Source organism: Coenobita brevimanus, chromosome 16 (assembly GCF_032717465.1).
Source record: "Coenobita brevimanus isolate Jiangsu-jjx chromosome 16, ASM3271746v2, whole genome shotgun sequence".
In the NCBI taxonomy this organism is placed as follows: domain Eukaryota; kingdom Metazoa; phylum Arthropoda; class Malacostraca; order Decapoda; family Coenobitidae; genus Coenobita; species Coenobita brevimanus.
This window is the reverse complement of record NC_136969.1, coordinates 22,242,033-22,262,280: the sequence shown is the minus strand read 5'-3', so window position 1 is coordinate 22,262,280 and position 20,248 is coordinate 22,242,033. Positions and strand designations below refer to the sequence as shown.

Below are 20,248 nucleotides of genomic sequence, written 5' to 3'. Positions count from 1 at the left end.
TTCTCATCCTCTTGTAACCTTTTCACTCTCCTTGCAACTACTCCTTCTTCCCATCCTTCCCTTCTTCTATTTCTCCATCTTACTTGGATCTTGATTCTGGCCACCACCAAGTAGTGGTCAGGAAGTCCACTCCCCCAACCTCTATAAGCCCTTGCATCCATTACACATCTACGCATCCTTTTATCCACACACACATAATCAATCGTTGCCTTCCTTTCATTTAGTTCACCACCCACCCTTCTCATCACTCGCCATGTATACCTGTGGATCATTTTGTGCCTGAAGAGGGTATTGGCTATCACCAACCCCCTCCCGGCACAAATGTCCACTAACGCACTGCCATTCTCATCTATCTCAACAGGTACATCTCACTCATCAACTATTCTATCCACCCTCACATATCCTACTTTACCATTCATATCACCGATCAAAAACACTCTCATTCCTTCCAAACTTTTCCATGCACACTTCCACATTTGTCCAGAACTCTTCTCTCACTCTGCTTGCATGTTCTTGCGTTGGTGCATACACGCACACAATCTCCCACATTTGTATTTCATCTTTCAATGTTATCCACACATTCCTTGACCCAACTGATCCATACTCTCTTATGTTCTTCTTCCATCTTTTACTCACAACAATACACACTCCTTCTTTTGCTTTCTCATTCTCACCTACTCCTGCACATATACCCCATCCATACTCCTATTCTCTCACACTGTCTCCTCTCCATTTAGTTTCAGTTACTCCACATACATCCACTTTCGCACCCTCAAGCACTTGGACAATCTCTCTGTCTTTTACCTAATCATTCGTACCCCTTACATTCCATGTTGCGACCCGTACCATGTCAATTGTCCGGTCCTTGGTTGTCATCTTTTGGTCAGTCCTAGTCTGAGGCTTCTTGTTCGTCTTTTTGGTTAGCTGTCTCCCGGGGAGGGCACTAACCCTCCAGCAACGTTTTAGTCACCTCGTACGACAAGCAAGGATGCTGGGGGAGTATTCTTGAAAACCCTCCTACCCCCAGGGGGGTAGAGTCACAAGGACTAAAATAATTGGCTGTTGCTATGAAGGTCTTCATAAGAAGCAGAGGTCTGAGTGTGCCGACGGCGAGACGTGTGCCTGAAGTATTTCATTTTGCCAGCTCTGACATGCGAGTTTCAAACTATGGTGTAACATGAAAATTAAAAAGGAAAAAAAAAAAAGGGTAAGAGCAGTAGAGACGGGACTGTTGAATATGTGTGTTGTGAGGAGAGTGGATGGGATAAGGTTTCATATGATTTGTGTTAGATGCTAAGTATGAAAGTCTGTGGTAACCAGGGTTTTACAGAGAGTGCTTAGACGGTATGGTCCTACGGAGACAATCGGCGTGGATAGAGTGCTGAAAAAGGTGTATCTGAGCAAGTTTGAAGGTGAAAGGAGGCGTCCACGGCCACAAACAAGATAGATAGATATCGTAAATGAGCGACAAATTAATATGTGAGGAGAGGAAAAATGAAAGCTATTGACACTAAAGAACTGGCAAGAGATCAAATTAGCTGAATGAATTCTGTGGGGAATGTATGATCAAGGTTTGGCACCCTTTTTTAACTTGAGTGTCATAAGGCTGACAATCTTGGACACGTGAGTATGAAGCTACTTTCCGAATAAGTTTTGATCTATCAAGTGGAGCTAGGATTCAGGTGGCTTGAATGATGAATGAGTGGAAGCGCGGCCCATCCTACTGGGCAAGCTTTGTTTAGCGTCCCACACTATCAAGTTCTTTTTAGTTCTCCGGACCCTTTCTAATCCCAGTCTATGGAGCCAAGGGAGGTATGGATAATGCTGAATAATTAACTAATTAATTAATTAATTAAATAATTCTAGAACATTATGACTGAGTTTCACGACAGTTGCTTGATACAAGTGATATATGGTCACAGAAATGGAAACCGAAGTGTTTGAAGGACTATTAATATTTACAAGAGCAAACTAATATATAGTACAGTATATATTTTATACTCTGCAGCGATTTCAGTGTTTTTTTAATGGTTGGTACTACTGGAAGACAATTTTCATGAGAGCTTTAAAGAGGTATGACATGCCACGTTTGGCCTAATAGCTGAGGGGAAAAAAAGTTTGGTGTTCTGTTCTTGTGTAGTGGAAATGTTTATTTTGGGGGGCGTTTTCGTCCAAGTCTGAATCTTTTTGGGGGAAAAAAGTCTGGTACCACTGGAAAACAATTTCTATGACAATTTCAGAATGGTGTGACATTCCACGACTGGCTCAGTAGCTGAGTTGAATTCAGTGTTTTTGGTGTCCTCAAGCAGGGAAATTTTTACAAGCCAAACGTGGCAAAAACTTTCCACACTATATTTGGTTTGAATATGCAGAGGTGTTCGTATCAAACAAATAAATTTACCATGCCACAGAAAATGTCGGAAGGTCTTAGCTATTACATTCGTGACCGCCATTTAAAAATCACAGTGAGGCATATAGGAACTATTGTTTCTAATTCCTTCGTAAAAAGATGTCTTGCCGAAACTGCACTGAATTGTTTGGGTAAAGTATGAATATGGCACAAAAGCACGGATTCTTTATTAAAAACTATTACTGTATTAACCCTTTCACCGATAAAGGTACTGTGCTGTAAATAAATTGTCCAGTGGCAACAAGAATGATAATACAGCACATTATAGTGAATGAACGGAAAACATGACTAGTTCTGAGTCCGTCTCCTTGTAAGATCTTACCACTTAAACTGAATAAAATCATCTATCAAATATAAAAGATAAAAATATATGAAAGAACATTGCGGTCAAAGGGTTAGTACTCTGTCATCCGCTATTCAACGTTTTAAAGTCAAAGTTTGTATACATATCACTTTAGAATACAAAGCAGTATTAACCTGTTGATGCTATTGAACTTTTTAAAATCAAAGTTTGTATAAATTTCATAATAATGAATAGAAAGCAGTATTAACCTGTTGACGCTTTTCAACTTTTTAAAGTCAATGTTTGTCTAAATTTCATAATAAAGAATACAAAGCAGTACTAACCTGTTGAAAAACATTATGATCTCAGAAGGATTGCATTGTGGGCGATTAAGGAGGTTCCTCAGCACATCTTTACTGTGGTCTTTTCACCTTTACTTGTCCTAGATTTTTATCTTTTTGCGGGTGATGTCACGTAGTTCGTTGGCAGAATCAGACAATTCTACAACTATAGATTCTTGCAGCAGCAGTTCTTTGTGACCAACATCGCCTTCAATTGCCGATCTACTATTACATACATCTCAGCTTTCAAGATGTATACATGACAATTTTAGGCCATGCAGATCAAAAAAATTATAGTTCATGCTGTACCTAGTAATGCAATTATTTTTCAGTATTCAAGTAGAGGAGATTGCGGTTTTAGGCCGAGTTAGAGCAAAAACAGTATAATTTATTTTTGCACATGGTACTGTAATTATTTCTTGGAGGTCATATATAATATTCAATTTGATGCACAGGTGATATACTCGTAAATAACCGTCAAGTGACTAATAACCCGTACTGTTTAACAGCTAATGAAGAGGTGTTACAAATGACTCCTGAGCTGACGAGATGAGGTGTTTGAGTGTCATATTCTAAGTAACATGGGAGGCTTCGTAGTACCTCATTCTTAGAGATTTATTCTGTATCTTACATTCCTAACATTTTCTAGTATCCTATTTGTAATGTTGTGGTACTGCGATAAAGAATAACATACATGAGGATACCGAGGTGTAATGTGCAAATTAAATCGCTTTGGAAAAGGTATTACGAAATCTCAAGTCAATTATAATACGGCCCTTAAGTCTCTTATCACTCTAATATCAAGGTCTCTCTCTCTCTCTCTCTCTCTCTCTCTCTTACCTTCATCTCATCTCCTTCGATGTCGAGGGAGAAGAAGTCAACCTGAGAGACGTTGAGTGCCAAGAGGAGAGTGTATAGCGGTAACAATTTGATTTTAACTCCGTTTTTCACTCCAGACACTACGCGACCCACCCCTCTCATGTTTGGCCTGGAGGGATTGTGGAAGGGTTAGTTGATGGAGGGGTTGTGTAAGGGCTCATTGATGGTGAGGTTAGTTAAGAACATAAGAAGAGAGGATAACTGCAGCAGGTCGGTTGGCACATGCTAGGCAGCTCCTGGAAGAGTAACTGAACAACTAGAATGAGATAAGGACAGCAAAGAAGAATGCCGGTTACAGCACTATCCTGATGAATCAAACTCCCTTCAGCATTCTCTTGTTGCCATAATTCTTCCTACAAACACGTAATCAATCAAGCTCCATTCAACATTCCATTCAGTCTCTCTATAACATATATATTTAAATGCTATAGTTATGTTTAAATACCAATTACCCAGGTACTGATGTGTGGCCTATTCTGACACAAGCTGTTCAGCTGTTGTCCATTAATGTTTTCCCCTGGGCCTGGCACTTCAAAATGGCCCTTGACATCTATCATTGAGCTGGTTTCAACTCTCCCATATATCTGGTCCAATTTTTTTTTTCTTCTTACCTCTATCATTACAGGGAGCATACCATATGTAATGATCAGTTCACTACCCTAAACTTATACCTGACATACAGTATATGCACTTAAAGTTGATACACTACAGTTTTTAACTCCTTTCTACCAGTGATCCAAGGTATTTAAACTGTTTACTTCCCTATATGTGTCTCATCCCACTTGCTATTTTTACAGATCATCCTGGTATTCTTATCCTACAGTGAGTAATTTCAGTAAACATACTGTATCTGTCAGTATATGAACATTTGTCTACCTGGAGGCAAGTACCATAATCCCTGTAGGAGTGGCTACAAGCAAATCACCTCCATGTCACCCTGTCTTCAGGCTGTCCTCCCTCCAAGCCACACCTTTTCATCCTATTGCTCCATCTCATCCTCAGTCTCCCCCCTCCCCTTAATGCAGTAAACTCTCAATTATCCGTTGTAATTCAGCCAATCCCTACGCCAAATAAAGTGAAATGCTGGATATTGCATATTAGGCTCATCATTGATGGGGTGGAGGTTGTGGACCTGTTAATGGATAGAAGGGTTAATGGATAAAATGGTTAAATGACGGAGGGATGATGGAGAGGTCAACTGATGAAAGGGCTGCGGAAGGGCATTATGACGTTTGGGTTGTGGAGGGGTTTATTGATGGAGGGGTGATAGCGGGATTCATTTATGCAGGGGTTGTGAAGGTGTTAACTGATGTAGAGCTTGTGGGGGCGTTAACTGATGTAGGAGTTGTGGAGGTGTCGATTGGTGTAGGGGGTTGAGGAAGTTTGTTTGATGGAGGGGTCGTGGAGGGATTAACTGATAGAAGGGTTGTGGAGGGTTGAAAGATGGTGGTGTTGTGGAGGAGTCAATTGATGGATATATTATAGAGGGATTATTTGATGGAGGGGTGATGGAAGAGTCATTTGATGTAGAAGCTGTGGAGTGGTTAACTGATGTAGGGATTAACTGATGGAGGGGTTATTATAGGCTTATTTGACGAAGGGGATGCAGGGAGTTAGTTGATGGAGGGATGGTGATACTAGGAATATGTGTGACCACGAATTCGATATCATTAACTATTCTTTTTGATCATGGCATTCCTGTTGTAAAATTTTTGTATTAATGTCTACTGCTATTTTACTCACGTCACTGCCACTGTTTACTATTTCACTGTTATAGACATTAGAGAAAACTTCTGATTTCTGCCATTACCAAACCTTTGATCGGATGCTTTCAGATTTCTTTTGTCACTTAATCCCTTGAATCTGGTGACGTACTTTAAACTTTGTTCTTGCCACATCCAGACGACTGTATCAGACTTGGAAATATAAAATAGTAAATAAGTTAATGAGGCCTGTATCTTATTCCTCCATTTTCAAAGCTCTCCTAAGCCCAATAAGTTCTTCTGAAGCCAGTAAATTTAAATGAAAATAATACGTCATTGGACCTCAGAGGAGTAAGTATATTAAATTTTGCTCATATCAGTGTTTTGGGTACTTCTTCTTCTTCTTGATTCTCTTAACTTCTCCATTTTCCTGTAATGTTTACCTACTTTCTTTATCCTCCTCCTCTTTCTAATCTTCGGTTCTCCTTCCTTTTTCTCTCCTACTTCCTTTCTTCCCTGTTATTCATCCTCCTCGACATCATCATTATCATCACATCCCATTCTTTCCCTCCGCCTCCTACACCTCCTCCTCCTCCTCCCCTACTCCCTCTTTTTTTCTTCGTTTTCTTCTTCTTCATATCGAACCAGTTCAACTACATCTAACAAGCGATAACCACCATTAAGGACAAATTATCTAGCCTGCCTCTATTTGACCTTGCGATGACGTTATTCCGTTTCTCGAGGAGTTCCTCTGCACTCGCTGAAATCTTGCTGTTGTTCTTTGGAGATTATCTTCCCCCCAACTTTTAGAGCTGCTTTGTTTGCTGTTTTCATGAAATTTGGATGAATTCATTTTGCACAGCCATGTATTTCACCTACCAGCTACAGGAAATATACTGGTAACTGCGAGCATTGATGGATAAGCACCTCCACGAGGGTGAAGTGAGAATAAGGCATTGCACCGCTCATCTCTGATTGGCCAGCTGAGATCAGCAGAATGGGGACATGCGGGAAAACTTACTTTTTTCCGCCAATATTTCAGCCATCATCTTGAGAGTATATGGTCTCACAAAAATCCACAAAATACTCTATACACATTTAGTACTGAATTGAATATGGTGAGGAGAGAGAGAGAGAGAGAGAGAGAGAGAGAGAGAGAGAGAGAGAGAGAGAGAGAGAGACACTGGTACTTTTTAAAGTTATTAATTACGGCAAACAAAATTACCATATAAAAACAGATGAGCTGATAAACCAAACAACAGGATATTGAATGGTACAAAATATAACAAAGTCAATAAAATATTCTCCCCTGTAAGTGATGACCCTAAGAAGAGAGCTTACATACAAAACTAGAAAGCACACAGAGAGCTCATACCCCAGCCAATGCAGCATGCAGATCCTGATCGGCCCCCAAATTAAACAGATTCTTTCTTGGCCCATGGCCCACCTTTCCACAAAATTTCCTTGAAATTCATTGAGAACTTATATTATGCGGGATACACAGGATCAGGATCAGGATCTACTCCCAAATTTAATCAATTCTTCCTTTGCCCATGGCCCACTCTTCCACAAAAATTCATTGAAATTCGTTGAGAACTTTTGGAGATCTCATGGGGACAAACAAACAAACAGACAAACATAGGTCAATACATAACCCCCTCCAACTTCACTGACGGAGGTCAACATAACAGAATCACAAGCTAAATCAAAATAGGCCACAATCATACTAAGAGAGAGAGAGAGAGAGAGAGAGAGAGAGAGAGAGAATGAACAGCAGCAGCAGGAGCAGACAGGTAAAGAAGTTTCATGCTTAGACAGCACCCCAGCACTGGTCACCAAATGGACTCCCAATCTCTTCAAGCCACGTCCCACCCCACCACCAACCACTCACATGCAACCAGGAGAGAAAAGTGGGATGGGCGTTTCCGCCTGCTCTCACTGTTGCAAGTGTAGTTCTGTGTTTTTTCTCTCACAGCTACAAGATTCGGCTGTTTCATCTCCCTCTCTCCTGAGTTCTAGTATTACCTTACCTCTCATCATGTTCCAGACACTTCCTGCATAACCTTACTTTAAAACGGTTATATTTTTCATTGTTACTAGTTTATTGATATAGTAATCCAGTCATGAGAAAGTTTACTCAGATCATACTGGAGCATGATGGTAATGAAGTCGATAACAAATTGAGAGACAATATATTGAGAACCCAAGATAATTTAGCCCCCAAAGGCATTTCAGAACACATACATATAATACAGCATTAAATTAATGTTTGACTAACCTCTTCACTTCTTGAATATATCAATCTGGCAGTAGGCAACATAGACCCCCCCCCAAAAAAAAAGACATCCTAGTGATTAAGGTGTTAAAGTTGTTGTTGCTGTTGTTTTTGTTGCATCAGGCTCATCTGGATGTGAACCCCGGGAACTGCTGGCTGAATTTGCCCTCCTTCCATAATCCACTCCCCTTTCGGGAACTTGAATGTCTGCATAACCTGGGAACGGAGCCAGACGGTTTCACTGTTGCCACTAGGTAAAGATATCCCTCTCCAGCATCTGCTGTAGGTCACAAGACAGGAACACGTACTGTTTATGGTGAGTGGAGAGAGGATATCTGTGAAGGAGAGTACACTGGCCACTCTGCCGCTGTGTTGCAAAGCCAGTACAAAATTGTGCAAATGTGGCAGCGTCTCCCGCTGTGCATAAACATTATTTAACCTTTGTACTCCTCGTGGCATGATACATGGCTTCCCCGGCAGGCTCCATGAGGCCACGATCGTGGCTGCCTTCAAATCTCCCGCTCATGTGAGAATGGAAAGTGTTTTGTTGAGGCTAGACGTCACACATCGAGGCTTATGATTGGCCTATTGTTTCCCACTCACTCTCTTTAGCTATCCAATCACGTCCCAGCGTTTATTATACAGTAGAGCCAAATAGAGAGTAGTAGGTCCGCCATCTTGCTTGTGAGTCAGTGGAAATCTGGTACATGCTATATATTATCCTTTTTAGCAGATGTATAAGTGAAATAGCTGGTACATATATATATATATATATATATATATATATATATATATATATATATATATATATATATATATATATATATATATAGGTCCACCAGCAAATGAGTATTTCAGGCATAAGTTGTGATATATGACATTGGATGACAGTGCTGTTTTGGGCTATTATTGACGGAAATAAGTGAATGTGTACTTGCTATGTCTGCCCCAAGTGAAACAAGGGATTTTGCCCAGAATGCTACCCCAACTACCACAAGAGGCCCAGGGAATAATCTGTATGTCTTGTAGGAATATCTATACACTTGTATGACTTCGAATACCGGTAAGTTTCATGTCTGTGCACATATTACATGAGTTGTAAATTCTTCACTTTTTTGGCCAGCAACATCACTTTTTTATTTTGTTTTTTATGTCTGCCCATGATCAATATTCCTTCTATCTGATTTTATCATGGCAAAGAGCAGCTTCTAAGCTTTCAAATGATATATTGTTACCCCATATTTTGCTCTAGTATTTTGAGTGCAAAAAATAGCAAACAAAATAGACCAGTTTAAAATTTTCCGACCGTTTTTGTGCACACATGCTGACGATGCCGCGAAATTTAGGTCCGGAGTATAAGGGTATTAAGGATACCATGCGCCTGAAAGGGTACGGGGCGATGCAATGCTGGTAATGGCAAGATCACCATTAGCTTACTGCCAATTCACGCAAATAATCAGTCAAGGCATTTATAAACATGGTTTAAAGCCGTTGTTTTGGGACAAGAGTCTCATGCTATATTACCCATAATTAGAAGCAACTTTCACACCGACATCAATAGTAGTTTTTGTACCCTTTATAACAGATTATCTGTTCACAGTCAATCAAATATACCTTTTCCCATCTAAGAAAGATGACATTGGTCACCATCAACACTACCATGGAACTCATCATGGTCACTAAGAAACAGAACACTGTCACCTTCGCTAGTGAATCAACAATTGACGTAAATGTTGCACATCATTACATGTTTTTCACCTTTGTTCTGCTTACATCTTCACATTTCAGCCAGCTGAAAGTCCATGGCGATACGACTATCATTAGAAACCATGGCATTCATCAGCACTGCAACTTCACATTTGCTCCAGAAAATCTCACCCATCATCTACACATCGGTCATTCGCAGTTCTTCTACTTCATTCATAACACATCAGTCTTAGTGATTTGTCCAAATACACCACCATCTCATACTTCGGCATCAGGTCTATACATAGCACCTGACTATTGTCCTGTGCTTACACCTTCTTCGTCAACCTTAGCTACGAAAAGCCATTATGCCATCCACAGTCACACTTACAAGCACTTCCAACCACTAACTAAGATTATTTTAAACATGAGTACACATATTAAGTTGACTCCACTTAAGTTTAAAACCCTGCAATTGATCAATCAAACAATGAAGCCCTGAAAAGAGTATAGTATGAATATGTTCAATCCATTTTATGTGTATAGCCCAGCTCCAGTTGTCTTTATAATCTCCATCATTTTTGCTATATTACTATTGGCTATGCACAGAATGCAATTTAGGATTGCAAAGTTAGGATCATTATTCACGGGGGAAGGGCAGTAAACATTCAAGTGAGGCCCACTGAATGAAAGTTGTACATTTGTATATCATCATCATCATCATCATTATCATCATCATCATCCGGACCTCCTTTCCCACCCAAGGGCAGGGTGAGGAGTAGCAATGTCCAGAAAGCACAAACTTGCCCAATCCAAATAGGCCACGCTTTCATTCACTCATAATTCAAGCCCCCGGAATCCTGGCTCTATCGGATAAGCCAAAAACATTCACCACATTCTGCAGCTTCACACAAACGTATCATATTGAGTCAATCCGGACGCTGCCATGCTCACAGTATGAATATAATTTATATATATAAAAAATGGAAAAGAAAGAACTAATGGGGTCACTTATCATATAGTGTATATATAATTAAACTCATATACATGTATATAATTAAAATAACAATAATACTACATCTCATCTCTCTCTCTCTCTCTCTCTCTCTCTATCTATCTATCTCTCCACACACACACACACACACACACACACACACATATATATATATATATATATATATATATATATATATATATATATATATATATATATATAAATCAGCAGCAGCAGCCGTTTGAGTGTCCACTGCAGGACCTGCCTGTCCCGACCGTAGTGCGGACGATACAGCCTGTGTATCTCTACCATGTGGCTTAGCCTCTCTGGTAGAGATTGTATGTCGTGAGAAGTGTTTGTAAGTGTGAGTGTTGTGTTGGAGTGGCTTTGGAAATGTGTGTAGTCTGTGAACCAAGTGTAATCGTCTCACGGAAGCCGACTGGGTGCAAGCATACTTTATAGTACGCTACACTGGTTGAACCACAGCACCCCTTATGTATGTTAAAGCAGTACGTGGCTGGAAGAACGCTCCCAAAGTGTATTACCTAGGCGGGGCTTGAACCCTCCTTCTCCCATGTGCGAAAACGCACACTCAATCATTGTGCCACAGAGGCTCCATATATATATATATATATATATATATATATATATATATATATATATATATATATATATATATATATATATATATATATATATATATATATATATGCAGCAAGTATATTACATATGGCTGATTCTTGATATAATTGACTACGGTACTGTAGACTTGCCACTGTATTACTATCATATTACCATTGTGTAAATATCTGCACATATGTCATACATACACAGTTATGCTGCTGCAATATTTCACTACTCTATATTATGTTTCTGCAGTTTTGTTATGTCACTACAATATTATGAAGAATACCATGTATGTTTGTTCAAGATACTCATATCAGTGTACCATGTAACCCTATGCTTTGTATATTGTAATATATACAAATGTCGTGGGTACGACAGTTTGACATGACTGAGTGATGTGTGGGCAATAATATGTTGACACAATATGTAATATTTAACTATGTAACTATAGCTATAGTGTAGGTGACATTATGTAAAGCAGGTAAATATGTCCGAGATCTCAGGGAGAGGTTAGATACATTTTTTCATAGCAAGACACTCGTGTCCCAAACACAGGATGACCTGATGGAAGCTTGTTACGTGTCGGAAGCGAGATTCACACACACAGACATACACACGCACTTACGTACGCAAACGTACGCCCACACACTTTAGCCGGAAGTCAGAGGAGGATATAAGTCCGAAATCACATGTAGGAGAGTCAGAGAACCAGAGATCTCGACAGAGAGGCAGCCAGGGAAGAAGGAAGGACAAGGAGAGTAGGAGCTTAAAGAGATTGAAGTAGGAGGAAAGCTACAAGCACAAACTGCTACCACCCATACACGGGTCACGTCAAGCTCTTTAACTTTTCAGCCAAGCAACTGTCTCACAATAAATCTCCATCAACCCCAATCTGCCTATTTCATCACCTCACCTCACTTAAAATACGAAGAGGAAAACTGGATAGAGACGACCTACTCTGACGTTCCCTTACAACGCCAACACTTATTTTCTCTCTTTGCTTGGGTCTTTTCAGTCAATCAGGCAAGATAATATATCTTCTCTCTCTATATATCAAATAGATAAAGGTCACATAATCCTGACATCTGGTGGCCTTTGACAAGAGGGTGAGAGAAAGAAATGGATACTTATATTCCTGAGATGATCTCCCTAATGCTCGAAGCACATTCTGAGGTCTCCCAGCTATGGAATCAATACTCATTCCATGGAAAGTAAAAAAAAAAAAAATATTGCCTGAGGGTGATCCAATACACACCAGCAGTATGTCAAAAAGGCTGCTTCTTGAGAAGATCTACAGACTTTATTGGAGGGGTGCGACAGCTTTATTTAAAAAAAAAAGAATGATTGGAAGACCCAATAGATGAAGAAGATTTATACAGAAAATAAAAGGTCATTTATGACGAAATTCTCCCTAAGAGAGTCAGGGAACGTATATGTTCCTGTACAAGGTGCTCTGGGTCATTAAGAATGGCTTTCATGCCAGGTGAATCAGTGAACAGAGGAAAACCAAAGTCTTTGTTGAACATTAAATCTAAAATTGAGACTTCAGATAAAGGAGAAGAAGAATGTATTTCATTGTAGAAGAAAGTTAGTCAGAAATTCTCGGCTAGTCAGTTGAATCAGAAGGTGGAAAAACAGAGTTTATTTGGAGAATGACGGGATGATCATAGCCAGAGCGTAGAAAATGAGAAAGATTCAAAGTCAGGAACATGAGAGCAAGTTGGACTACTGATCACTTACACACAAATGCCTGGTTTGGCTTGGGAATTTGTATTGGTAATATAGATAAAGAGAGAAAAGGGATTCCGTCATTGCTATGTCAGGTGAATTTCCTTGAAGAAAAGATGGTGTTAAACAGAAAATCCAAAGAAAGGTAATAAATCAGGCTGTGTGTGTGTGTGTGTGTGTGTGTGTGTATGTATGTGTGTGTGTGTGTGTGTGTTCTTACTTTATTGTTCCTACCTAACTGTACCTTTACAGGAATGAGCCAAGCTCGTACTGTCCCGTGTATGAAATAACTTTTATCATACATATCCTTAAAAATATTAATTGCTTTGGCACACACTATTTCCTTCGGTAGTGCATTCCAGTGATCAATTGCCCTATTTGGGGAAGCGGAATTTCCTTTCGTCTCTATCGCATCTCTTTTTATTTATTTTTTTGCAGTGTCCTCATGCTGATGCCTCCCCATAGGATATACACTCATTTATATCTATTTTCTCTTTCCCTGAGATGCGTTTATGTAACATAATCATGTCTCCTCTTTTCCTTCTCTCCTGTAGTGTTGGTTGACTCAGTTTTTTGTAGTCTTTCTTCGTAGATTAGATCCCTTCAGCTTGGCACCCATCTTGTAGTGGACATTTGTACTTTTTTCAATCTTATCAATATGATTTTTGAGATGAGGATTCCAGACTACTGATGCATACTCCAGGGTTGTTCTGATGAATGATATTCTCTTTCTCAGCAAGTCTTTATTTATGTATGTTAATGCTATTTTCATATTAGCAAGCAGTGTAAACATGTTCCATGCCTTCTCACTGATGTGGTCAAAAGGAGATATTCTGTTATTGATAATCACTCCTAGGTCCTTCTCTCATTCTGATATGTGGAGGGTTGAACTTCCAAAATGATAATCCAAATCTGGTCTTTTTCCACTTTTACCTAACTTAATTACATGACACTTGTTCACATTGAGTTCCATTTGCCATTTATTGCTCCATTCATGAACTTTATCTTAACATTGTGGCTTTCTTCAAGAGTGTGTGTTAGCAATTCTCCTTTGTATTTTTGCATCATCAACAGTTAAAACATAACTTGTGCCAGAACTGAGCCCTGCGGGACTCCCATAGTCACTTCCCTCCACGATGAGTAATTACTCCTTAATACTGTTTTCATTTCCTTTTTTTCTGAGAAATTTTCTTTTGCATCCAACAGTACAGGTTGCCTTGGATTCCTCCTTGATGGTACAGTTTCCATGAAAGTCTTTGGTGTGCCACTCTGTCAAATGCTGTCTTGAAATCTAGATAGATACTGTCCCTCTATCCTTCTCCTTTCTGTACTGTTTCAGCAAACCTGTCATAGTAGCTTAATAGATTACTAACACATAATTTCCCATATCTAAAACCGAACTGTCTTTCTGTTGTCATATTGTGTTATACTAGATGTTTAACCCAAACTTTTCTTATTAGCTTTTCAAATATCTTACTTACAACACTGGTCAGTGATACTGGTCGGTAGTTGAGTGGATTCTGTCTATTGCCTTTTTTGAATTGGGGAAAAAATTTTGTTTTCTTCCAAATATCAGGTAGTTTACCTTGACTTAAGGATTCCTTGAATATTAAATATATTGGTCTACTTAACTCTTTTCCACATGCTTGTAGCAATCAACCTGCAATTTCGACAGGACCATTTGCTTTACCTTTGTCTAATATACTTAACTCTTCCTGGTCCTCATTTCTGATATTTGTATATCTGGTAATATGTGTGGGCATGCATGTTTCATATCATCTCCTTCAAAATTATTTTCTTCTGTAAAAACTGATTGAAAATTTTTATTGAGTACTTTACAAATATTTTTTTCTTGTGTATAGATAATCCCCCCGTCCGTAATGGACTGTATTCCATCTTTAACTTTGCTTTTGCTTCGGATGTAGCTGTAAAATGGCTTAGGGTGATCACTACTTTCATTTATAATTTCTGCCTCAAACTGTCTTTGAGACTCTCTCCTTATCCTTGTATAACCGTTTCTTGCCTGTTTATAGTTATTGTAAGCCCTTTCACTTTTGTGTCTTCTATATCTGTTTCACAGCAAGTCTGTTTTTGTCTTTATATTTTTTTACGTTCAGTATTAAACAATTTTCATTTTCATTTCTGTTTCTTTGTGCTGTGGGATGTAATTTTTGGCTTCTATTACATAAAACGGACAAAATTTTCTAGATATTGCTATTTAGTCCTGTCCTCTAAGCTCCTTTTCCCATTCTATTTTTAAGAAGTACTTCTCTAAGTCTTGGTAGTTGCCCTTTTTGTAGTTTAGGCTCTTTTTGTAACTCTCATTACTGTTAGCTATGTCATATGCAATCCTGAAGTTGCAATTTAATACTGAATGGTCACTTTGCCGAATGGAGTGTGATACATTATGATTATCAATATCATTTTCTTGCTTAGTAAATATAAGATGTAGTACTAATGGATCAAGTCCTCATCTTCTGGTGATTTCGTTTACATGTTGTGTTAGGAAAAGCTCCTGCACACGATCCTGGAGCTTTTGGTCCCACCAGCTTTCATGGCTTTTTACATCTAGAATATTCTAATTTATATTTGTATTGAAATCTCCAGTTAATATAATTCTTTCAGATTTCTGTTCCATTCTATGTAGTAATGCTCTTAATCTCTAAATTGTACTCTCCGCCAGGTCTTCATATACACCTCTTTCCCAAACTTTCATTTTGGGTGACATGTATACATTAGCCACAATTACAGTACTTTCCTTTCAGATGTCTTAATGTCTGCTGCAATCAGTTCTACTTATGAGGGTATGTCTAGTTCTACTTCTTTGACTTGTAGATTTTTTTTTGTAATATACTGTAATTCCTCCTCCTTTTTTTTAAATTCCTATCTCTTCTCCATATATTGTATTCCTCTAAGTTTAGGGTGATGTTTGATATCTTTGGAGTTAATTTGGAGTTAATTCAGGTAGGCAAATAATGTGTGGTTCTTTTTCTTTGGTATAGTCTTTTATCTCTAATAATTCAGATACCATTCCATCTGCATTTGAGTACATCAACTTAACCCCTTAACCGCGGGCTTGTTTTGCTTTTTCTTGCGGCTCCCGCGGGCATATTCGCAATCCGAGACTCTCTAAAAATATTTGCCAAAAATCAGTTATTAGTCCTAGAATATTAAAATCACATATGCTTATGGCAGATACTCTCAGCTTTCTCCTGGGGCGTTTGTTGAGCCTTCTTCGAGTACCGTAGGACTTGTGGAGACTCTGAAGTTAGGTAACAAAGTCTCCACTTTACACTTCCCGACAACCCGTAATATGATTACTGCAGCCTGATGTTATCACTAGAAACACTATTCTATGATTCTCAAATAGTTTGGAATCCATACTCAAAAAAAAAAAAAACTGTGAAAGCAATGAAAATTACGAGGGCGTATGACCCTCCCACTTCCGATCGTTCGCCGCTGGTGTTCTGTCATTTATTATTCAAAAAAACACTCACAGTTTATATTTCTATTACTATATAACACTTATTTATATCTACAGTCTTTATCCATAAGTTTCCTTCAGTAACAGTGGTTTATTGTCACTGTAGGGATTCAATTTCTCTTTCAGTAAAATACGAAGCATTCACTTTCTCGTCCTGTATACTAGCACTGAAAGTGAATGTCACTTTCACCTTCACTCTCATAACTCATAGTATTCATATATGCTAGAGTGAAACTTTCACTTTCATTACTCCTAGTATATACAGTATACTCGTATTCTTATAATACTACTCATTTACATTTCTATTTACGTTCTCTATTTTATTTACATTATTTACATTTCTATTTTATTTACACTGTGTTATGCACTGTCACTTGAAGTAACTTATAAAACTATTTTCCACTGTTCACTTATTCTTACATTCATTGGTTTCACTTGCTGTTTACACATTATTTACACATTATTTACAATTCCACTTGCACTGTTTTACTCAACAGAAAGATCGTAGTCACTCTCTATGAATTGTCAGCCCTTTACCTCTTTCCACACGAGGTTTAGTAGGGGGTAAAGGTCACAGTGCCTTTTGCATGGGGCTAAAAAACGGCAGAAGTTAGCAGGAGCGAATCCGACGTACTTTCACCTTGAAAGACGACAGTAAACTGACAGTGGTGGGCCGGGGTGGCCTACTTAGGGAGAATGCATTACTGCCAATGTCAGCCTCTTGAGAGCTGCTAATATATAGCTGTGAAATGATTGGCAGGAAATCTAGACAATACATTATAAATTAGGTAGCTCCAGGTAAATGTAAATATCACTTAGGCTTCTCCCTTCCCTCTTTATATATATTTTTACTACGAGAATAGATTATACGGCATATTTCAAGGGGAAATAAACAGCGAAAATTAGCGAACAAGTGGATGTAAGGTGTTGTCAGGTGATAATTAGCCAATTCCAGGTGTATGGCACTATCACTTACCTAATTTCTTTTTGGTATATATTATTTGGTATAAGAATAGGGCATAGGGCTTATTTCAATGGATGAAATCAGTGCAAAATTCCAGGGAAGATTTACTTGGCGTAGAATACAGTGTGGTGGCCTGCAATAATTAGGTGGTTCCAGGTGAATGTAAATATCACTTAGGCTTCTCCCGTCCTTTCTTATATATAGTTTTATTACGAGAATAGATTATACTGCATATTTCAAGGGGAAATAAACAGCGAAAATTAGCGAACGAGTGCATGTAAGGTGTTGTCAGGTGACAATTAGCCAATTCCAGGTGTATGGCACTCTCACTTACCTTATTTCTTTTTGTTATATATTATTTGGTATAAGAATAAGGCATAGGGCTTATTTCAATGGATGAAATCAGTGGAAAATTCCAGGAAAGATTTACTTAGCGTAGCACGGCCGGGCAGGCGAGAGGAGAGGGTAATGGAGGGGAGGTAGGGAGGGGAGTCAAGAATGGGGAGAAATGGCTAAATTGTCAACAATGGATGGGAGTACAGTTGAGATTAGGAGTGCTGACTAGTGTTGGACATTGGCAGTACTGATAGATGATACAAGCCACCACTTGAAAGCCCAGGCGAATTCAAAATAACACAGAATCGCAAAAATGATACCCCGTGGTATGATCCCTTGCTCCCAGGCGTCACGAAAGTGACGCCTCGTGGTTAAGGGGTTAATTATCTTGTTTACATACTTGCCATAGCTTGAGTCTACTACCATCACTGTTATTATTCCCTGTTGGTTATGAACCACGTTTGTACCTGCAATCCAATTACTTTGTAAAAAAAATTAGTCTTCTCTACCTCTGACCTTTCTGCATTCTTTGTTTTTGCTTTCTCTCTCCCCTCCTTTAGTGTTCCCAATTCCTCTTGAGTTAGGCATCTTGCTATCCATACTTTTTTAAGTTACACTTTTTCAATGAGTTTGTTCTCATTTTTTAACCCGAGGCGTCCCGTTGACGTATGGATACGTCACTACGTTTTGTCACCACGACACCTGATGATGTATCCATATGTTTTGCTATTGCAAGGTCAGTCATTTGCTCAATTTTCAAATCTCATGCATGATTTTTGGTACGTACGTGTGGGACACTTTCCCTAATCCGCCACCAGGCAGGGACACTACCTGACCCCGCGTGACCTGCGTGCTCCCTTGTCTCGGTCACCCACCTTGTAGCAGTGACCCTGAATGGACATGGCACACCAAGGTCTCTCTGACACTGAAATTCAAGACACCCTGGACGCCTTCACAGGCGACAGCAATTCCCCACTTGATGACAACATGGCGGACAAGGATTACGTGCTTCCCAAGGACGAAACGAGCAGCAGTGAAGAGGAAGTACTGTCCCTGAGGATGCAGCGATATGTGAGGTATCATGAGGCTAGAGATGGCCAGCCTGCACCCCAACCATGTGCACGCACCTCTCTCCAGCCCCTAGAGGAAAGGGAGGGTAAGGGCGAGGACAAGGACGAGGACGAGGACGGAGCCATGGGACGTGGTGCTACCTCATGAATAAGGAGAGAGAGGATTTCGCGGTGTGGAATCGAAAGGGCGGCGAGGAGAAGACACAGGTATGAGCCTAGTGCTTTGTATGGGGAAGGCAGGAGCGGTGTGGCGGTAGTAAGTGGTGAAAGTGAAAGTGGTGTGGCGGGAGAGAGCGGTGAAAGTGAAAGTCGTGGTGTGAGGGAGGCAGCATGAGCATGTCTTGTGAGGCAGCGGGGAGCCGCTCCCTAGCACAAATTTCACCCCTTATCATTCCCGCGCTTCCTCTCCACAGCCCCGTGATGTGGGGAAAGGAGGGAAAGGGAAGGGAAAGGGGAAAGGAAAAAGGAGAAGGAAGAGGAGCACGAGTGGGGAAGGGCTCCGCCCTCCACCTCCCGAACCTCCTCCACCACCCTCTCCTCCCCACCCCGATGAAAGCAACGATGGGGACGTGGCTGGAGACGGTAGTGTTTCGTTGGACTGGGAAGATGGGAGTAATTTCACTCCTATCATTCACCCCTTCACTGACAAGTGGCGGTCTGGCTGCACAGCTCCAGGAATCCACACTGACCAGGGTGGATTTCTTTCACCTGTTCTTTTGGGAGGAGTTTGTGGAGTGGATTTTGGAACAGAGTAACACATTTGCATGCAGCCAGCACTGTGAAAGCGAGCGAGAAGGTAGGAGAAGCAGGACTTCCTCCAGTATGATTACCCTGTTACCATAATTTTTTTTTTTTTTTTTTATGTGTCCAACACTGGGCATAGGCTTCACAGCCTGCTCTCAAGGCCCAGTAGTCCTACTACATACCATACACCCCTCTATATGTCACCACTTCGGCGCTAACATCCACCGTCCATATTGAATACATGCTAGGGCTGTCTCATACAGGACTGGTGTATTGGTATTAGCGGGGGTACTTTTATGACATGTCGGCGGGTCATCTGGTAGATCAGGAAAGTCTGCTTTTTTTATGAAATTCAAATCCTTAAACTGTTCCCTGCCCCAGCCGGGATTCGAACCTGAGTCCATCAGGACTGCAGGCCACCTCTCCACTGATTCAGCCACCCCCTTCCCCAAAGTGAGATGTTTATCTTTCTAGCCCTGGTTCTTTTGATGCGTATTGTACGGAAAAGACAAATTCCGGCATACTGGTCTACGGACCCTATGACCAGCACACCTATCTTTGGGAAAGTAATGGGCTGGAATCAATTTCAGCAAATTCTGAGCCACCTCCACTTTTACAATGCTGACGATCCTGCTAATGCTGATAACACGGATAGAATGAGGAGAATAAGGCTGGTATTTGATCACCTGCATGAAAAAGTTCAGCTCATCCTTCTGTCCTTATC

The 20,248-nt window shown here is 40.0% G+C and overlaps 1 protein-coding gene across 1 annotated transcript in view; it reads left to right on the top strand.

Moving 5' to 3' along the window:
* Positions 1-18,610: 18,610 nt before the first annotated feature.
* LOC145390993 (arylsulfatase H-like) overlaps positions 18,611-20,248 on the top strand; it is a 145,448-nt gene continuing 143,810 nt past the window's right edge. Inside the window, exon 1 of the mRNA XM_080265725.1 lies at positions 18,611-18,781. Coding sequence (XP_080121851.1) covers positions 18,611-18,781 — 171 coding nt within the window. The remainder of the gene's footprint in view (positions 18,782-20,248) is intronic.